A 21,348-nucleotide genomic window follows, 5' to 3' on the forward strand; every position below is an offset into this window, starting at 1 on the left:
CTTGACCTCTTGCATTTAGTCTACATAGAATCATAGAATGGTTTAGGTTGCAAGGGATCTCAAAGATCATCCAGTTGCAATCCTCCACCATAGGCAGGGACACCTCCCATTAGAACAGGTTGCTCAAGGCCTCATCCAACCTAGCCTTGAACACCTCCAGGGAGATAGCATCCGCAACCTCTGCCAGTGTCTCGCCACCCTCACTGTAAAGAGCCCTTTCCTAACATCTAGTCTGAATCTCCTCTCTTCCAGTTTAAACCCATTACCCCTCATCCTGTCTATTACAAGACCTTGTAAATAGTCCCTCCCCAGCCTTCCTGTAGGTCCCCTTCACATACTGGAAGGCCACTATAAGGCCTCCTCAAAACCTTCTTTTCTCCAGGCTGAAGAGCCCCAACTCTCTCAGCCTGTCCTCATAGCAGAGGTGCTCCAGACCTCTGCTTGTCTTTGTGGCCCTCTGTACTCAACATTCGATGTCCTTGTGTTGAGGCCTCCAGAACTACACACAGTACTCCAGGTGGGCTCTGACAAGAGCAGAGTTAAGGGGGGAGAATTCCCTCCCTTGCCCTGCTGGCCATGCTTCTCCTCATGCAGCCCAGGACATGGTTGCTGTCTGGGCTGCATGTGCGCATTGCTGGCTCATGTTGAGTTTTTCATCAACCCAGACCCCCAGGGCCTTTTCCTCAGGGCTGCTCTTCAGCCATTTGCCACCCAGCCTGTACCTGTGCTTGGGATTGCACCAACCCAGATGCAGGACCTTACTCTTGGCCTTGTTGAATTTTATGAGATTGGCCTGGGCCCACCTCTCCAGCTTGTCCAGGCCCCTCTGGATGGCATCCCTGCCCTCTAGCAAGTTGACTGTGCCACACAGCTTGGTGTCATCTGCAAACTTGCTGAGGGTGCATTTGATTCCTCTGTCCATATCACTGACAAAGATGTTAATCAGCACTGGTGCCAGCACTGACCCCTGAGGGACACCACTTGTCACTGGTCTCCAGGTAAACACTGTGCCATTGATCACCACTCTCATCCAGCCAATTCCTTATCCAGCAGTGCTCCACCCATCAAGTCTGTGTTCTTCCAGTTTGGTGACCAGGATGTCATGTGGGCCAGAGTCAAATGCCTTACTCAGGTCCAGGTAGATGATGTCAGTTGCCCTTCCCTTGTCCACTGTTGCTGTAACTTCATCATAAAAAGCCACTAAATTTGTCAGGCATGATTTGTCCTTGGTGAAGCCATTGCTGGTTTCCATCAATCACCTCTGCTTTGTTTTCCATTTGCCTTAGCAGAGCCTTCAGGAGGATCTACTCTGTGATCTTGCCAGGCACAGAGGTGAGACTGCTTGGTCTGTAGTTTCCAGGGTCATCCTTTTTTTCCCTTCTTGAAGCTGGGTGTTATGTTTGCCCTTTTCCAGTCAGCAGGAACTTCACCAGCCTGCCAAAAGCTTTCAAATATGATGGACAGTGGTTTAGCAACTTCATCCACCAGTTCCCTCAGGACTTGTGGGTGGATCTCGTCAGGAAGGAAGGAAATTATCTCTCTTCATGATTTTTTTAATTATAGGTGCAAAATAATTTCTACTTTTATGTGCAGCATTTTTAGTCGTTAATTTAAGTTCCCATATGTCCAAATAGTTATAATTTGCCTTCTCCATACCATTAATAAAGGTCTGTCCAAAGTGCTCAAATTAATATCAGAATACTGTAAAAAGGAGTTGATCCTTTAGGTATGGTGTAAAATCCTTACTCTTTAGCCCATTCTGTTAAGCCAAAAGTTTCCTCAGAGCTCCAAAACACTGATCTCTGCCATTCAAAAGGAAAGGTGTAAACTGAGAAACAATATCAACATAAGGGTTATGCCAATCAGCTTGGAGTAACTTCCCCTCCCATTACTCCCTTTTCACAGTATCACAGCATCACCAAGGTTGGAAGAGACCTCATAGATCATCAAGTCCAACCCTTTACCAGAGAGCTCAAGGCTAGACCATGGCACCAAGTGCCACATCCAATCCTGCCTTGAACAGCTCCAGGGACAGCGACTCCACCACCTCCCTGGGCAGCCCATTCCAGTGTCCAGTGACTCTCTCAGTGAAGAACTTTCTCCTCACCGCGAGCCTAAATCTCCCCTGGCGCAGCCTAAGGCTGTGTCCTCTCGTTCTGGCGCTGGCCACCTGAGAGAAGAGAGCAACCTCCTCCTGGCCACAACCACCCTTCAGGTAGTTGTAGACAGCAATAAGGTCTCCACTGAGCCTCCTCCTCTCCAGGCTAAACAATCCCAGCTCCCTCAGCCTCTCCTCATAGGGCTGTGCTCAAGGCCTCTCACCAGCCTCGTCGCCCTTCTCTGGACATGCTCAAGCATCTCAATGTCCCTCCTAAACTGGGGGGCCCAGAACTGAACACAGCACTCAAGGTGTGGTCTAACCAGTGCAGAGTACAGGGGCAGAATGACCTCCCTGCTCCTGCTGACCACACCATTCCTGATGCAGGCCAGGATGCCACTGGCTCTCTTGGCCACCTGGGCACACTGCTGGCTCATGTTCAGGCAGGTATCCATCAGCACCCCCAGATCCCTCTCTGTCTGGCTGCTCTCCAGCCACTCCGACCCCAGCCTGTATCTCTGCATGGGGTTGTTGTGGCCAAAGTGCAGCACCCTGCACTTCGAGCTATTGAACCCCATCCCATTGGCCTCTGCCCATCTGTCCAGGTGGTCAAGGTCCCGCTGCAGAGCCCTTCTGCCCTCCAACCCAGCCACATCTGTCCCCAGCTTAGTGTCATCTGCAAACTTGCTGATGACTGACTCCATGCCCTCATCCAGATCATCTATGAAGATGTTAAAGAGGATGGGGCCCAGCACTGATCCCTGAGGGACACCACTAGTGACTGGCTGCCAGCTGGATGTGGCACCATTCACCACCACTCTCTGGGTCCGGCCCTCCAGCCAGTTCCTAACCCAGCACAGAGTGTTGCCATCCAAGCCATGGGCTGACAGCTTAGCCAGCAGTTTGCTGTGGGGGACAGTGTCAAAGGCCTTGCTGAAGTCCAGATAGACCACATCCACAGGCCTCCCCACATCCTCCAAGCAGGTCACCTGATCATAGAAGGAGATCAGGTTAGAAAGGCAGGATCTGCCCTTCCTAAACCCATGCTGGCTGAACCTGAGCCCTTTGCCATCCCTCAGGTGCGCTCTTATCACCCCCAAGATAACCTGCTCCATCAGTTTCCCTGGCACTGAGGTCAGGCTGACAGGTCTGTAGTTCCCAGGTTCCTCCATCCGACCCTTCTTGTGGATGGGGACCACGTTGGCCATTTTCCAGTCTCCTAGGACCTCTCTGGTGAGCCAGGACTGCTGGAAAATGATGGAGAGTGGCTTGGCCAGCTCAGCTGCCAGCTCTCTCAGCACCCTGGGATGGATCCCATCTGGTCCCATGGACTTGTGGGTGTCCAGGTGGCTCAGCAGGTCCTGAACTAATTCCTCATGAATTTCCAGGGGAACACACTGCTCCCTGACCCCATCCCCCAGTTCAAGAGGCCACTTGCCCTGAACTCCTCCCTCCTTACTGTTGAAAACTGAGGCGAAGAAGGCATTCAGGACCTCAGCCTTTTCCTCATCATCAGTTATAGTGTTCCCCTCCTGGTCCAGTAAGCAGTGGAGGCTCTTCTTGCCCTTCTTTTTAGCATTGATAAATTTATAAAAGTGCTTTTTGTTATCTTTCATGGAAGTGGCAGCCTAAGTTCTAGCTGGGCCTTAGCCTCTCTAATTTTTCTCCTGCATAATCTGGCTACATCCTTAAACACATCAGGAGAAGCCTTCCCCTCCTTCCAGAGGTGATACACTCTCTTTTTTTCCCCCAATTCCTTCAGGAGCTGTTTACTCATCCAGGCTGGTCGCCTTCCCTGCCGGCTCATCTTTCAGCACATGGGAACTGCCAGTTCCTGTGCCTTCAAGAGCTCCTGTTTAAAGTAGGTCCAACCATCCTGGACCCCTTTGTTCCCAAGGACTGCTGCCCAGGGGACTTTGGAAATAAGTTTCTTGAGCAAAATGAAGTTTGCCCTCCGGAAGTCCAAGGTGTGGGTTCTGTTATAGCTCCTCCCTATCTCCCTGCATATTGAAAACTCCACTATCTCGTGATCACTACACCCCAGGCAGCCTCCCACTGTCACATCTCCCACCAGCCCTTCTCTGTTGGAGAGCAGCAGGTCAAGCTGAGCTTGACCCCTAGTAGGCTCACTTAACAGCTGGGTCATGAAGCTGTCCTCCATGCACTCTAGAAATCTCCTGGAGTGCCTCCTCTCTGCTGAATTAAGCTCCCAGCAGATATCTGGCAAGTTAAAGTCACCCACAAGGACAAGATCTGATTATCTTGAGACAGCCTCCAATTGTTTGTAAAATACCTCATCTGTTTCCTCATCCTGGTTGGGTGGTCTATAACAGACTCCAACCAGGATGTCAGATTTGTTAGTCCTCCCTCTGATTTTAACCCACAAGCTCTCAATCCCTTCATCCCTCACCTCAAGCTCAGTGGCAAGGAGTGACTCCCTAATATACAGGGCCACCCCTCCTCCTCTTCTCCCTTGCCTATCTCTCCTGAAGAGGTTATATCCCCCCAGTATAGCAGCCCAGTCATGCCTGCCATCCCACCAAGTTTCTGAAATGGTGACTATATCATAGTCACCCTGGTGGACCAGGACTTCCAGTTCCTCCTGCTTGTTACCCAGCTGTGTGCATTGGTGTAGATGCACTTCAGCTGGGCTCTCGATTCCTCAATTGTCCCTAGTTTCCTTCCCACTCTCTCCTTCTCAGGGAGAGTAATTGCCTCACCCACCCCCTTCAGACCTAGTTTAAAGCCTGCCTAATGAGCCCTGCCAACTCCAGTGCCAGGACTCTCCTGTCCCTCCTAGACAACTGCACCCATCAGGATCGAGCAGGTCTGGATCAGTAAAAGTTCCCCTGTGGTCAAAGAACCCAAAATGCCGCCGTTGGCACCATCCCTTGAGCCAGTTGTTGATGTCATAGGTTCTGCTGTTCCTCTCTGTGAACTCCCTTGCCACAGGGGGAACTGAGCAGAACACCACCTGTGCTCCTGCCCCATCTATCAATTTCCCCAGGGCCTTGAATTCCTTTTTAATTGCCCTGGTGCCCTTCTTCTCAATCTCATCCCTGCCAGCCTGTATTACCAGCTAAGGGTAATAATCAGAGGGCTGGGTTAGGTTAGGGAGTCTCCTGGTGATGTCCCTAACCTGGGCACCAGGAAGGGAGCAGACCTCCCTGTGGGATGGGTTGGGACGACAAATGGGTCCCTCTGTCCCCCTCAAGACGGAGTTCCCAACAACTATAACCCCTCTCTTTTTCTTTGTTTCTGTGGAGCTAGTCACCACAGTTGGTGGGGACTGCTCCACCCTAGGCATCATCCCAGATGGCTGCTCCTCAGCCCTCTCATCCTCCCTGCCCTCTGCATGCAGGGCCTCATACTTGTTGTGCAAGTGCAGTGGAAGAGGAGGAGAGGGCTGGGGTGGATTTCCCTTGCTGCCTCTGACAGGGATCTGTACCCATTCCTCCCTGTTTCCAGGAACAGTTCCCTTAGCAGGGGTGATCTGCAGGGCCTGCTCCCACAGATCCAGGTCCCTTTCACTTTCCCTTTATTGACCTGAGCCTGGATACTTCATCTTTCAGCTCAGCCAATTCATCTTTCAATTCTGCCACCAAGGTGAGGAGAAAGTTCACCTGCTCCCTCTACGGCAAGTGACAGGCTCCATCACTCCCTGCAGCCAGTAGCCTGGACTCCTGTGTGTTGGTGGGCCAAATCTGTCTGGGTGCACACACTTTTTCTGCCCTTCATCGTGTGAGTGACAGCCGTGGTGCACAGTGGTATTGCAGTTATAAACAGACCAAAAAAAAAAACCAAACAAAAACCAACCCTAGCTGCGGGCAGGCTCTGCAGCCAAAGTGGCATCGTGTGCACTGCCCCGGCGGGATTTAAACCTCCCGCGGCAGACGTCACGGGCCCACGTCACAGCCCCGCTCAATGCGGCGAGATAACAACCCTGCCGACCCCCCTGCCTACCTGGAGGTCCTCCCGACCCGTGAAATAGCAAAGAGCAGGCATACCATAAGAGACCACTTGTTCTGCAGATCTGTTACAAGTCACTAGCACACTTCCATTGCCTGGTGCAGTCCTTTTACTAACTTTCTGTTAATGTCTCCACTAAACACTTTTGCTCTCAGGGGAAGGATAATCGTCCCCAGTGAAAGTCTCAAATCCTACAAACATGGCTTATTTCTAGCAGATGACCAGCTTCACCAGCTAAGCCTGCTTCATCAATGTAATTTCTCTTTCAACTACACCATTCTTCCATGGACTAGGAAAATACATCTTTGAGTTTGCCCTTTTCTGTAAGGACTCCAAAATATCACAGAAAGCTCTGAGTTTGCCAGAGATTCTGCTTTGTCACAAATTCATTACTTGGCATCAGTTTCTCCAGGTCAAAGGCAAGACAGAACAAATGTTAACATTCAAAGCGCCACTTATTTACTGTGGCAGCAAGGAGGACAAACTCATTATTAGTACAGATGAATAAGCAGTAACACAACTTTCTCCTTGTTTTTCAATAGCTCATATTTTGAGGAAGACTTAAAATTCAACCTGAGCTAGTACCAAGCTTGCACAGAGGTGGAAGAAGAAATTACTGGAGTACTCTTCATTCACAGTGTAAGATGATGGTCTCTTTGGAAGAGAGAAACCTTTGCATCAAACCAAACTTTCCAATATTTCAGGTGTCTGAACCTGCAATAGAGTCCTTTAGAAAGAAGTTCAGAAAGCTAAGTAACAGCTAACTACAGAACATTTTTTTGCTGATGTGACAATAGTGCCAACCAATCTTCCGCTGAGACCTCAACTGAAACACCATCAATTAGAACTTGCAAGCAAGTCAGCTTCCACCCTCCTCCCACACCCTCTACTGTTTTTCACAGAGACTCAACCAGGGCATTCCTGAATGGCAACTTGTAGCACAAAGGTTTTGAAAGACCATGAAAACAAACTAAATGGTGCAAGACCAGAGTGGGAATGGAAGAATCCCACCGATCAGTGTGAGCAGACAGGCGCTCCACACCTGCATGCTTCTCAAACAAGGAGGCTCTGTGAGGAGCACACAAATAAACAATGAACCTGAAGTACTGGGGGCAGGGGTTTAAGGGTCACACTAGGCTAACTGGCCTTGCCTATTAATTGGCTTACAGACTGCAGCCATGATTTTAGTAAATACTTACACTCTGGTATGCAAACATACTGAACCTGAATAAAATTCACCACCAAGATTTTCAAGTGCAAATGTATAGAGTCTCCCTTCATTTTGCTTTTAATATATTAGGAAAAAAAATCAACTGCTCCCCCCTAGACCCTGGCCTGCACAAGTTCTCTGAAAATAGTTAATGATTACGTATCAATCTGAAGGTTCACAAGAAATGAACTACTTAATTAAATGAAACATAGCTTCAAACAAGCAACACTGAATCTATTCCTCCATTAAAAAGGACATAAAGTCCCTGAATAGAGAAAGCAGAAAATAAGTGTTAGAGGTACTATTAGTTAAAACATCAGACAAAACCAGATCAGAATCCTGACTTGCTGCTTTTGTCTTCACACAACAACTCCATTTGGATGTTTGGAATTCAGTCTGCCTCAGTATAAATATTGCTTTCTACTCACAGTGTGGAACAATTAAAGCAAACACTTGCAATCTCAGAACATTTAAATTAATGATGTATATGGACTGTCAGTTGTTATTGGTTTGATCCAATGATCCATGACTGCTTCATATTAAGCAGAGCTTAAGACTGTTGCAGATGCATCCAAATGTAGGGTTGTTTCAATAACTTAATAGCACTTAGTTTGCCTTGCTGAATTCTTCACTGCTGAAGGAGAATCAGAGTCTTCAGTTTACAGTGAAAAACAAAACAAGGCAGTTACGAAGATCATGTAACACAGAGCTCTGAAGCCCAGAGAGGAGGTTTACTGCAGTATGGTAGTCTGCTTCTGGTCTCTTGAGCACAAGCAGCTGCTGCAGCACTTGCTCCTTCCTCTTCTGCACCTTCCTTTATCTCCTCAAAATCATCTGCTTCTTGGAATGGATTCTCCAAGAGTTTCAAAACATTTTTTACCTAGAAAGAGAACAGCATGGTTATGGGAATTTCGAAAGTAAAGGCAAAACGATGTAGAGAAGACCCTCACACCAACTAACAGTGGAGGATACTGTACTTAAAACACAAACTTCAAAGAAAACAAATACTAGTAAGTAGACTAACAATGTGCCTATCAAATAAAATGAAAACTGTAAAATCTGAGATGGTATCTGTATGGAACTCAAGCAACGCAAAATACAAGTATCAAATACCAGTTCTTATGTCATTTCTCAAAATAATTTAATTTTCCCATATTCTGCCAGTAACACACATGCTGGTTAATCCATATGCTAAACTTCACAGGTGAAAGTCATTAAGTTTTGGAAGATAATACTTAGCACAACAAGGAACAAATATAAATGAACCACCAACTGCCTCTTGAGGCAAAAACCATTCTGAAGATATAAAAAGCCTAGGCAAGTACCTTGTCCTAATATCAGCCTGCAAAAGTTGGTGAAGTTGATTCAGATTTTCAATTCCTTTCTTTGTTCTGCAGTGACTAAAATTACATCTCCCTCAAAAATAATACAGATCTGAAAATTAAATTCCCAGTCTCCTTTCTGCCCAAGACGCCAGAATGAATCGCATCTAGCACAATGTCAGTCATCAACTGCACCACCAGACACCCATGCAAACCTAGAGACATGTTAAGTAGTCATAGCATACCTCTGAGAAATCCCCCTTTTCAGCTGCTTCTATGGCATTCTGGGCAATGTAATTTCTCAAGATGTATTTTGGATTGTTTGAATTCATCACCTTCACATGATCACTGTTCCAGGCATCAGCATCACCAATGCTTTCTACTTCTTTTTGCAAACGGACTCTAAAATCAAGCAATTGAAAACAACTGGTTTGAATCAAGAACCACATGTAACACTTGACATGTTTCCTTGCCTTCGGATCTTTATTCTGCAGCTCTTAGCAAGTGTTACATAACCTACAATCATCCTGGTTTTACAATGCAGTACAAGAACAAAGCAAACACACGCTAAGTGTCCTTTCATTTAAAAGCAGTATTACACACCATCAGCAGGTCCTGACAAGGCTCAAGGAAGTAGCATATCTTGCATATTCACTGAAAAGTCAGACTGAGACACTGATGCATGGTCTGTTCTGCAATGCTCTGCAAAAAACACCACCTTCAGATCCAGTCTTTTAAGTTGTTCTGCATTTGTTTGTTATTTAAAGCTTTTGATGTTCTGACAAAAGCACAGGGATGCAATACAGCTGAGGCACCTTTTACCAGGAATACTCTCAGCCCCTCTGCACAGGAAGATCACAGGCACACAGGTAAGGGCCAAAAGTCCTGACCTAATCCATGCAGCAGAAGCAACTAATGCTCTAGTAAAGGGGTTCCTTGATAAAACCTCCTCCTCACACATTTTCAAGCTTTTAAGTTATGCCTATTATAATAATCTAGCCATGTTTCCTTTTACAGTTATTCTTTGCTTAAGAATACTTCTAATTCACTTTCTATGTTATCACATAGGTCTTTCAGAAAATAATTTTGAAAGATAAAATGCTTAGCAGTCGGTCAATTGCAGTTACATTTGCTCACAACCAAAAGAAGTCTGCTATAATCAATGTCAATATTCTTGAGGCACTTTTAATACTAGATTTGATACTAGGTAATTTCTATGCCCCCTACCCCTTCACAAAAGCTATTAAACAAAAACTTTCACAGCAACACAGATACTGACCTTGGCCCCCCAACATCCCTTTCAACCTACATACTTTGTGAGGCAGGCACACTGCTCTCAAATAAAACACACTGCTATGGATGCTGAGAAATCTTACCTGTATTTCTCCAGCCATTCTTTCCAATGCCTTTTATTTCTGCTGAGTAAATCAGCTGCTGTTAACTGCTGCAGTTTAGAGAACTGCTCAATCCGTTCTAATTCTTTATTTATATTGGCTTTTGTTCCAATTAATGCAAACAGCTGAGGATTAGACTGAGCCAGCATTAGCATCATTGACAGCTGCCTGTGAACAAAATGTATTTGCTATTAAAGTCAAGCTGCCTGTCAAGCACCATCTTTTTGTAACTACAAAGCAGATGTGAGAACATTCACAACAACCTAGGATTTCACTAGAGAGGTTAAATAACTAGAGAGGTACTTCATCACTACCAACTTTTTTTTTATCATAAGTCATGCTAGTTTTACTGTTCCTTCCCCCTTCTTTGATGTGTTAAAATTCACATTCCTGTGGTGCATAAGCAGAGTGCTAACAATATCACAGTATCATAGAATCATAGAATCAACCAGGTTGGAAGAGACCTCCAAGATCATCCAGTACAACCTATCACCCAGCCCTAGCCAGTCAACTAGACCATGGCACTAAGTGCCTCATCCAGTCCTTTCCTGAAGACCTCCAGGGACGGTGCCTCCACCACCTCCCTGAGCAGTCCATTCCAATGCCAATCACTCTCTCTGGGAAGAACTTCCTCCTAACATCCAGCCTATACCTACCCCGGCACAACTTGAGACTGTGTCCCCTTGCTCTATTGCTGGTTGCCTGGGAGAAGAGGCCACCCCCCATTTGGCTACAATGTCCCTTCAGGCAGTTGAAGACAGCAGTGAGGTCACCCCTGAGCCTCCTCTTCTCCAGGCTAAACAACCCCAGCTCCCTCAGCCTCTCCTCATAGGGTTTGTGTTCCAGGCCCCTCACCAGCTTTGTTGCCCTTCTCTGGACACAGTATCACCAAGGTTGGAAGAGCATAGGCAACAGGCAACAGGTTTTCAGAATGACCAGTTGGATTTAGAAGTGCAACTCTCATCACAGTACCCTGGGAACTTTGAAATTAACTTAGAATATGGAATTTGATCTTACTTAGGCATCATAACACAGAATCCATAGGTGTTTGCTTTTTTTCCCATTTTTTCCCTACCATTGATACTGTATCAGCAAGCAGAATAAGGATCTAATGCCTACTAATTTTACCAGTACTAATAAAACCCCAGAGTATATGCAGAAAGATAGCTCATTTAAATCAGAAGACAACAGTTTATTTAAATTATTTTTAGTTAGCCTTCATGATGATTTAGATCTACTTTTCTCATTCCTCTAAGCCTGAATGCAGTGCTTAAAAAAATATTGTCTCATCCTTCTCTCATGAGCTACCTTCATATCACATATCTACCTGAAAGTCCCTGAAACATTATTAAAACAGCAGTATCCACCGCCTTATTTACCTTTCATTTATCACCACAAAAACTTAACCAGTAATGTCTCCAGACTAATAAATAGCTACAGCCAACCATCTTGGCTTAACACTGAACTTGAATGAACAAGTTTCATATCAGTCCATTTTCTCAACATCTTGCTTTCCACAAGTTAAATGTGGTGTTAACTCACAGAAAAACCTAAAGATTTGGTAGGTTGGTTACCCTCATGGACCACTTATTAAAAAAAGAGAATGAAAAACCACGTCCATAATACCTGCACTGGGAAGATACTAGAAGAAGAGACAAATTAATGGATCACACTCATTCCTCCCACTGTTCCAAGAAGTGAAAAACTGCTGCAGTCACCGTTAAAAGCAGCAGTTCAATAAACTTACTACTTCTCCATGCTAAGAGTAGTTGGAACTGCACATCAAATGGGACATGGACAGCACCACAGAGTTTTCAGATCCTGAAATGTGCATTTAGGTTATACTTAGCCCACAAAATGGCTGAAAGGTGACTGTTTGCTAATAATATACTGACAGAACACAAATTAGTTTCTTCTATAAAATTTTCTGTACCACTCTGTTATCCAGCACATTGCCTTAGTCTGCACAGTGAGGAGAGAAAAAAAAACTCAAGGACCAGACAAAAACTCAGACAACTTTAGCCCAAAAGCCAACTGCTGCAAGTCACTGCTGAGCATTCACCAGTCACAAAGCTCAAGAATTTGCACTGCTACAGATCATGAAGCATCTACTTAGTAACAACACTTCCAAATTTAGAATTAGTCAAACACTACACAGAATACAGAGTTGGTTATAATGAAACTAAAAACACAAGCCAAAATCACTTAAGTAAAGTATTACCTTGGATCCATCTGTGGTTTGAAAGCAACTTTTAGTTCTTCCATAGAAGCACACTGATTTGTAAGCTTTTCTAAGAAATCTTCCAAGTTTGAAGGATCAGAGTCCACTGAGAATGAACTCAGCAAGTGGAAAATATTTGTGAAATCTCCACCTGAAAAAGTGAATTATACGAGTACTGCAAATAATAAATCAGTAGGAAAACAAGTCCTATACCTCTCTCCTAAGTCCCCTTACAGCAGTACAGGTCACCAAACAAGCAAGTAAGCTGCACCTTCAGTGAAGATGTCCTGTAAAAGCAACAACTGTTCCACAATTCAAAAGCAGGTTTTTTTTTCCTGTCTTTTGTTATTCTCTCAGATGACAATATAGTTGCACAAAACACCTTGTAAGGTCAAGGTATAAACTAAGTTTTGGGTTGATTATAGATACAGATGGGCTAAGAAATAACAACCTTCTGTGCTCTTCACCAACCTGTGAGATGCATGGTTTCAAGGAGTTCAGACACCAGTTTACTATCTTCTTCTAATTCCAGATGGATTAGGCCTAGTTTTTTCCTCATCTTCTGCAAATAATGTTTCTCAAATTCTGCATCATATTCTTCTTCCAGAATGAGTTCACTTATTTCCAAGGGCAGCTCTGGAACTAGAGCTTCAGCAAGCTTTCCCAGGTTCCACTTGCAAATCTCTGGCTGCTTGTTGTAAGCATAGCGCCCTGTATTATCAGACCCATTGCAGATGTGCTCAGGGTCATATCTACAAATAAAGAAATAGTCAGCATTCTTCTACTTATCTAGACACCAATATTGTGAGAAATGTTATTTTTATTATCTTAGTCTTCTCTAGGAAACCAAAACCAAACAAAAATATCAAAAGAACATTCCTCCTTGATGCCTTTCCTGAAGCTATCTCATTAGATATTTTCCTGCCCCCTCCAACACTGAGAAACACCACAGGCTACAAGAAGAGTGTAGCAGAGATGTTGTGAATAGAGATATATAGAGAGGTTGAAAAGATGAATTACAGTACAACCAGAACTCACTTCATCTACTTTGCCATAAAGAAGGTTCATAAATCTACTTTACAGTTAAAATATTAAAGCAACCATGAACATCTGGACTGTTCTACAAAGCAAACACATACATACATTTCAAAGCTACACCACACTGACCTGTCCATAAACCCAAAAGGGCCATAGTCGATGGTCAGCCCAACTATGCTCATGTTATCTGTATTCAGCACGCCATGGCAAAACCCAACACACTGCCACTCAGCAACCAATCTCGCTGTCCGTTTTGTTATCTGAAAGAGAAGGTTTTTCCCATGTTTCAACAAAATGCATTGCCAATACGTGCACATACTCACAAACACATTCCCTACTCTGAAGTGGTATTTCTGCAGCTCAGGCAGAAGCAGATTCTGGCAGTATGCCACACCCACAGATCTTACGGGTAACTTTCCTTTCTCCTCCTGTTACTAACTGCCCCGTTTATAGTCTCCTATTTCTGTTTGCTGCTGCTTCTTTCTTTCATGCTCGTCTTGCAAGACAACTGGACAGCTTTAAAACGTCCTGAAGACAGAATGCTGAAATAAGATAAACTGTTTGATACCACACTCGCATACTGTCCTAAGTCATACAAACATACTCTTTTACTTACTACTAAAGACTTTCTATATATTTTCTTCTGCCTGTAAAGTCCAAGAAATAAAATTAACTGTATGCAACAAAGCTCAACGTAAAGTTAGTCTCCTTCAGTGATTTACAGAAAGGTTAGGTTTCCTTACAAACAGGTTTCAGCACTGATGAGAGTTTCCCTCAATTTGCTTAGAGTAGAAAAAAGTTGTGAGGTTAAGCAAAAATATTCCAAGAATGACAATTTCATTTAAATGCAGTTCCTCACTGAATGCAAGCTTCACCAGTTTTTCTGTGCTTAACTGAAAGTTATTGTTATGCAACTCTTGACTGCAATCACTGAATGTGTCTCACTGTTCAAATAACCACAGTAATATTTTGCAATAGGTTTAGTTAGCTAAACAAATCAGATCATCTATCAACTGCAACTAGATATGACCTATGAAACCTGAAATTCAGTAAGCTAATAATGCCTTGAAAAAGCCCCTGCTATTTCCAAGTACTTTACTGAATTGCTGTAAAAAAACCCCAATCTGTACCCATTAGCTAAAACTATTAAATCTTAACTATTTTCATAGCCAAAGTCACTCACCTTCCCAAACTGCTACATGGTATGGGAATTTAAAGCAATTATTTTTTTAATTACAATCTCCAGGCAGCACTGTAAGCATGTTTTATTAAGATTTAATAAATGATCCTAGTTAACAGAGGAAACATTAGTTTTATGCTTCTGTCTTTGAACTCAGAATGTTTCCATTTTCATTTTCTTAAAAATACGCCATCAGGTTAAGATGAAGAACTAGAAAAATCTTGTCCTGGGATAATGTGGCAGACAGTAAAAACCCACAAAACGATGCTTGGAACAGAAGCTTCTGGGTTCACTTTGAGACCCCATGTTTCTGCTTTTTATAATATTCTTTACTTTACCAATTTTTGCTGTTTCATGGGCCAGCTGGAACAGAGCCACATATGTCCAAACCTGATTACTGGCACACCATAAACCAGTAAGGGAGGCACACCCCTTGCAATGGCTTTCTGCCAGGAAGATGGCAAAACTTAAAAAAAAAAACAACAAATCCTGTCTGCCATACTGGGATGGAAGCATCCAGAGGGTAAGGCAGTTCATGACTGTTGGATGTCTTTGTGTGGATGCATCACAAACTGGCTGTATTCTGGTAAAGAAGAAACTCCAGCAATGTGAGCATCTAAAAGCAGATGAGACTTGGGCACCAGGTGCAGATGGGTATATGGATTAGAAAGAGATGGCTTTGCACTCACTTTGACCTTCTCTTTTTTGTCACATTTTTCTACTGCTAGCCACAATGGAAAACGAGTCTGGTGTATATATAAATAAGAGCACTATATTAAGGACATGCCCATTTAAGTTTAAATAACACCTACAAATTATGTGAGTAGTGCAAATTATGGTTCTTGCTTTCTAGACAGTGCCGCTGAAGGCGATCACTTGAATTTTTCTTCCTCTACTTATTGCAAAACAAAGAAGGTAAAATATATTTGAGTTGAGCTGACAGCACTTTCTCTGCCATTAACATAGACAGATGTGTTTGTCAAATTAAGTAAGGGACTAGGGTGCTTTTCATGTGGAGAAATGTATGACAGTCTCCACTAAGGAGGAGGGAAAACATGAAAAATTAATGCTAGCACAGACAGGCACAGACAGGAGAAGCACAACAAACAAGCTAAAAATAAATGGAGGCAGGGGCAAGAAAGAAAGGATGCCAGGAAGGGAGTGAGGAAACCAGTAGTGAGTTAGGAAAAGCAGCCAAAAGCAGAAAGAGATAGGATTGGGCGCATAAAATTATCCACAAAGATCCTCAAGTCACACGACTCTTCTCTCATCAGAATACTTATTCCACCAGCTAAAGCGCTAGACATGTGCACACTGGGTGACAAGCATAGTTCTCCTCCTGGACTCCAATCATTTAAATACAAAAGGCCTCTTCAGTGATGATAAACCCTTTGGCATCCACTGGTGAACCAAGCCACAGCTTGCTTCTGAAGAACCAATGCAAGTTAGCACAGGCTGTGCTAAAGCAAAAAAAACCTAAATCACCACCACCATCAAAAAACCCTACAGAAATCCAACCTTAAACCCCCCCCAAAAAGCAAACCAAAAAACCTAACCTCCACAAAATTCAGGGAACGTCAAATTTTAATCTTGCCTTTTGACTTCTTACTGGTCTGCTGTGAACATATATCATATTGCAGCCAGTTCCTACCATATCATTTCAGATTTCAAAGCACCATGACTGCTTTTACACAGACTAGTCAATGCATTAAACTGTGGTATTTTTTAATTATGCTCTTTACTGGCTAGTTATTACATTCTTATTAGAGTTGTAACATTATTTGAACTTCAAGTAATCTGAATGGGAGCCTTTATTATAGTTCTACATTAATTTCAAACTGGATCCTTTCTGCAACGGTAGCATTACCTTATACTACCCGCCAAAACATGAATAGAAGTACCTTATTCCTGCACCCCAAATTCTTTGCTCACCCAAAAAAAAACATATCCAGTAACAGAAACTCAGTGTTGAGAACAGCAATACAGTATTAAAAGTGAGGCAAAAGTTATATTTATCACATAAAGTACAGATACCAATTAATTATGTTTTACTTCAGAGAGAAATACAGCAATTCTACATTTACTAACATTACATTTCCGATTTTTATTATACACCTCCAGTATTTTTTCAAGTATATACAGTAATTGAAGACAAGTCCAAAATGAGTCTCTGAGAAGACACACAGCCTCTCCTCCATGCCACTGCAGAATGACCTAACACTACAGCACATTCAAGGCATATTTATATCACCTTATTTTATAATTTCCAAAGCTGGAAGGTCTACAGCTTCCTCTGGCAAGCCCTCACACTGCTTGACTGCCACTAAACATTTCAATTCTACAGCCTAAAGTGGAAGTGATTCGCAGTCAATGTTCTTGTTTGTAATGTGAAAAATGAGAGGGAGGAAGCAACTCAACATTCTTGGTATTTTACAAGATGATACCTCCACACTGTCAACTCACCATCTCACAGTTAGGGCCAGAATTCCCCCCTGCAGTCACACATTCCGCAAAAGAGACATGTCTTAGGAAGCTTTCTCTGAGCAGAGAACTCATTATTAACTACTAAAAAGGTTAAACCACCTGCATTGGTTTGATCAGTATCAACCTGCTTTCATCAATAAGCAGCTCTATTAAGAGTGTCTTCTTCAAAGAAAATAATAGTTGAAGCAGTCAGATACTAAAAGGCATTAACTGGCTCCAGTCTTCTGTGCCTGCAGATGAAGTTTCTAAAGTGGACAGCTATGGATTTATGAAAAGAATATGTTCTTTCTTACCTCTCTGAAGAAAGCAGCATTCCTCTGAATATTGTTGTCAGAATGAGCCTCCTGGATTTCTGGATAGAAAGTGCTGATCACATAATCAAGCATCTGCATTCGAATATCATTGCGGTTAACACTGGGACCCTTGCGTCCTGTGTACTCATCAGGAGGTTTAAAAATTTCAAAAGAACCAAATCTGTTTTAAAATAATAAAAACGTAGCTTAGTTATTATCTGATACCATTCACTTGGTATTACCTGTATTAAAAGCATTTATTTCTGTTGCAGTAACACATTAGTCTAACATCAGTTCTTCAAATGACTGACAGAAACGACTCACAAGATTCCTAAACAAAACCTAGCAAGGGTCAGTGACTCAACTCAAGGAAACACACATATCCATCCATAACTAAACTGATGGATCAAGACATTAGCCAGTACTGAAGTCCAGCTTGTTTAAGTTTCTCACAACCACTTCTACAGAATATTTGTTATCCTGACTAAACGGTCCAGCAATGTTCCCTTGTGGCCAAGAGAGCCAATGCCATCCAGGGTGCGTCAGGAAAAGTGTGTCCAGCAGGTCTAGGGAGGTTCTTCTCCCCCTCTGCTCTGCCCTGGTGAGACCACACCTGGAATACTGTGTCCAGTTTTGGGCTCCCCAGTTCAAGAGAGACAGGGATCTACTGGAACGAGTCCAACAGAGAGCCATGAGGAAAACTAGGGGACTCGAGCATCTCTCCTATGAAGAGAGACTGAGAAATGTGGGGCTGTTTAGTCTGCAGAAGAGGAGATCTTATCAATGTATAGAAGTATTTGAGAGGTGGGTGTCAAGTGGATGGGGCCAATCTCTTTTCAGTGGTCAGCAGCAATAGGACAAGGAGCAACACCTACAAACTGGAACATCGAAGGTTTCACCTCAACATGAGGAGAAACTTCCTTACAGTGAGGAAGACAGAGCACCGGAGCAGGCTGCCCAGAGAGGTTGTAGAGTCTCCTTCTCTGGAGACTTTCAAAACCTGCCTGGATGCATTCCCGAGCGAACTACCCTAGGTGATCCTGTCTTGGCTGGGATATTGGACTTGATGATCTCTGGAGGTCCCTTTCAATCTCTGAAGTTGATTCTGTAAATATATCTTCTTTAGATGGCTCTGCCTTGGCAGGAGGGGTGGACTCAATGATCTTTGAAAGTCTCTTTCAACCCCCAGCATTCTCTGATACTGTGACAGAGGAATAGGACTTATTTAAAACACAAGACTGTACATCAAGCATTTTTTCAGACAGACATATATATGGATGCATATATATATATATATATATACACATGTATAAATGTGTGCACACCCTATGCCTCAACTTCCCTTATTATTCTGTTACCTTACAAGAAACAATGCAACTTCCTGAAACTCTTATTGGTTTGAGCTGCAGCAGGAACCTCATACACTGTCCCTGGCAGGGAAAGTACACCCAAAGTACTACACTATAATAGGTTTGGAATTAAGGGTAGAGCTATAATTCTGTGCAGTCATAAACAGAACAAATATCTTCTGCAGAATTTAGTTCTTATTTCTATCAAGTTAGCACCTTTAGTGTCAATCTGACTGTGTGTAAAGACACCAGCTCATCCCATTTCCTGGACAAGAAGAGCAGATTCCTACAGGACAGCAAAAGAATTCCAAACATCCAGAAAAAGAAACACACAAATGGAACTGTTATGGAAATACACTTCAAATGGTATTTTAAAAGATTGCTGTGCTTATCTTTAAAAAAACATAAGAAACTCCATTAAAGGAGGCTTCTACCTTATAAATGTAGATGCTATTCTCAGAACAACTGTACACCTTTCATTTTTTGGATTCCCATCATAAAATACATCACGGACAACTTTTGAATCAGATGTGACACATGTTCCAGCTCTTGTTGTTGGTATTCCTAGGTGAAACATAGCCTCGCTGCACAGAAACTCCCGTATGCTTGAGCGCAGGACCTTTCGACCATCGGCTTGTCTGTAACAAGAAGACACAGACAATTTTCAGGCTATAAAGCTGAGAACTCTGATTTCTCTGGTAGCAGTGGAGAAGAAAAAAAGCCTAGAAGTGACATGCTCTATTCAGGATCACACAACAAAGTAGTGGCCTATCTGAGAAAACAAAAGTACCTTCAAACTTCTGTCAAAGCTCAGTTAATTAGATGGTCACAACACACTTTCAACGACCATACAATGGAAGAAAATAAACCTCTTAGTTACACATATCCCTTCTAATTGTTAACTCTGCTACTACTATTGATGCAAGTGTTGACCTTCCTGAAAAACAATGCTATCTTTGATCTTTCTGGATAAGTAATCTAAAAATGATATGTTAAATACGTTCATGCATGGCAGATATGTTAAAAAAAGAAATCACCACCGACGACCAGAAAATTGCAAACTAGCTTATTTAATAAATACTAAGTAAAAGGAGCAGGCACAGGTGGTCCTCAGCCCACAGTTGCAACACTTCAAAGGCCACTGGCAAGCAGGACAGCTGCTCAGGTCTGACCTACAATGGCACCATTGTTTCTACGATTTTCAAGTGATTTCCTTAAAGAAGGCACCGCATCTATAAAACTAAGATGTTACTGAGCTTGTGCACAGCTGGAACAGAAAATATAGGAAGTATGTAGGAAAAATGGGGCCTGAAAGACTTAGTGCAGGCTGAACTGACCTAAACTGAACAAAGACATCCATCCCTCGCAGGGATTTGGTCAGTATGCCAGTCTAGGGGCTTTTCCACCATTCCCTCCTACAGCCAGGGAGGGTGGAGGAAAGGCAGTACTGGCAGCAGGTAAAAAGACCAGAAACACCAACACTTTAAATGCCATTTTTGCCATGGGATGACATGGCAGTCCAGTGGATACTACAAAATGCTGTCTCGACTTTCACCACAGTCTGGATCCTCCTAAAAAGGGGAAAAAACCCTCAAAGGTGCACAACCAGGAAGAGAAGTAATGCCCCATTTGAAGGAGATGCAGTCAGTCTTATCTTCCGAAGGAAAATGTTGCCACCTTCTGACTTGGCATTTAAGCACTACATTTGCAACAGCGAAGGTTAAAAAAAAAATCCCAAACCACAGGACTTAAATGATGACCCCGGCCTTAGGGAATAACCCACTGCACCGGATCTGCTGGGAAAGCACCTCCCTAATGCAGGCAGAGAAGCCCGGGCCCATACCCGCGCTGCTCTACACCGTGAGCTCGCTGCGCAGGTGGATTCGTGGGGGGACACCGAAGTAACTGCTCCTCCAAAATCGAGCGTCACCGGGCTATTCCGTCCACCCCACTGCTTCGTCCCCTCCCCGGGCTGGGCCGGGACAGGCCGCACCGCGGGGCCTTACCGGGAGAATGGGGTGAGGCCGGCGCCCTTGAGCTGGATCTCCCACCGTTCGCCCTGAGGGGTCAACACCTCGCCCAGGTACATGGCAGCACCGTCGCCCAGCTGCCCCGCGAAGCTGCCGAACTGGTGGCCACAGTAGCAGTGGGCTGCCGGCTCGGAGCCTGCCAGCAACCGGTTCCCGCTGAAGTACAGAGCCGCCTCGGCCTCCGCCGCCTCCAGATCGGCCGACGGCGCCTTCAGCCCCAGCAGCGCTAGCGCCGGCAGTGACATGGCCACCAGCCGAGGGTTCTGCAGTGGGCTGGGCTGTACCCGGGAGAAGCAGGCGCCGGATACGGTCCGCGGCCCGCTGTCCTCTGAGGTGTCCACTGGAAGCGAGCGCAGCGCCAGGTTGTCGAAGCGCAGCGAGTCCAGCCATCCCCCGCCGCCCGCCTGCGCGCCACCCTCGGGGCCGTCTGGCCGCGCCGAGAGAGCGGCGGGCTGCCGCATGGCGGCACCCAGGTGCCCGAGACGACCCGGGCCCGCCACTGTCGCCACTGGCAGCAGCTGCGAAGCGAAACTGCGGCCACGACGCAGGGCCGCGGCCATCCGCCTGCCTGAGGGGCGGGGCAGCAGCAGCCTGGCACGGCGGGGCGGCAGCAGCCTGGCACCGCCCCTGGGCGCCCTGCCCGCCGCTCGTCGAGGGGCGGGGACGCAGCTGACCTGGCTCTTGCGGGACTTTGGGCCGAGCCGTGGTGGCACATGGCGAAGGACCGGCGCCAGGACTGCGGGGGGGTTGTTATGAAAAC

At 44.6% G+C, this 21,348-nt stretch overlaps 1 protein-coding gene across 1 annotated transcript; it reads right to left on the reverse strand.

Moving 5' to 3' along the window:
- Positions 1-6,503: 6,503 nt before the first annotated feature.
- Positions 6,504-21,156, reverse strand: SELENOO (selenoprotein O). Its single transcript, XM_064142419.1, has 9 exons — positions 20,565-21,156; positions 18,993-19,196; positions 17,210-17,390; positions 13,382-13,512; positions 12,686-12,966; positions 12,215-12,365; positions 9,976-10,161; positions 8,845-9,001; positions 6,504-8,157 (listed from the first exon to the last, which is right to left on the reverse strand). Exons 1-9 carry the CDS (start codon positions 21,146-21,148, stop codon positions 7,963-7,965), a joined length of 2,070 nt encoding a protein of 689 aa, XP_063998489.1. The 5' UTR covers positions 21,149-21,156; the 3' UTR covers positions 6,504-7,962.
- Positions 21,157-21,348: the final 192 nt, after the last annotated feature.

The sequence above is a fragment of the Pogoniulus pusillus genome, chromosome 4 (assembly GCF_015220805.1).
Source record: "Pogoniulus pusillus isolate bPogPus1 chromosome 4, bPogPus1.pri, whole genome shotgun sequence".
Classification (NCBI taxonomy): Eukaryota; Metazoa; Chordata; class Aves; order Piciformes; family Lybiidae; genus Pogoniulus; species Pogoniulus pusillus.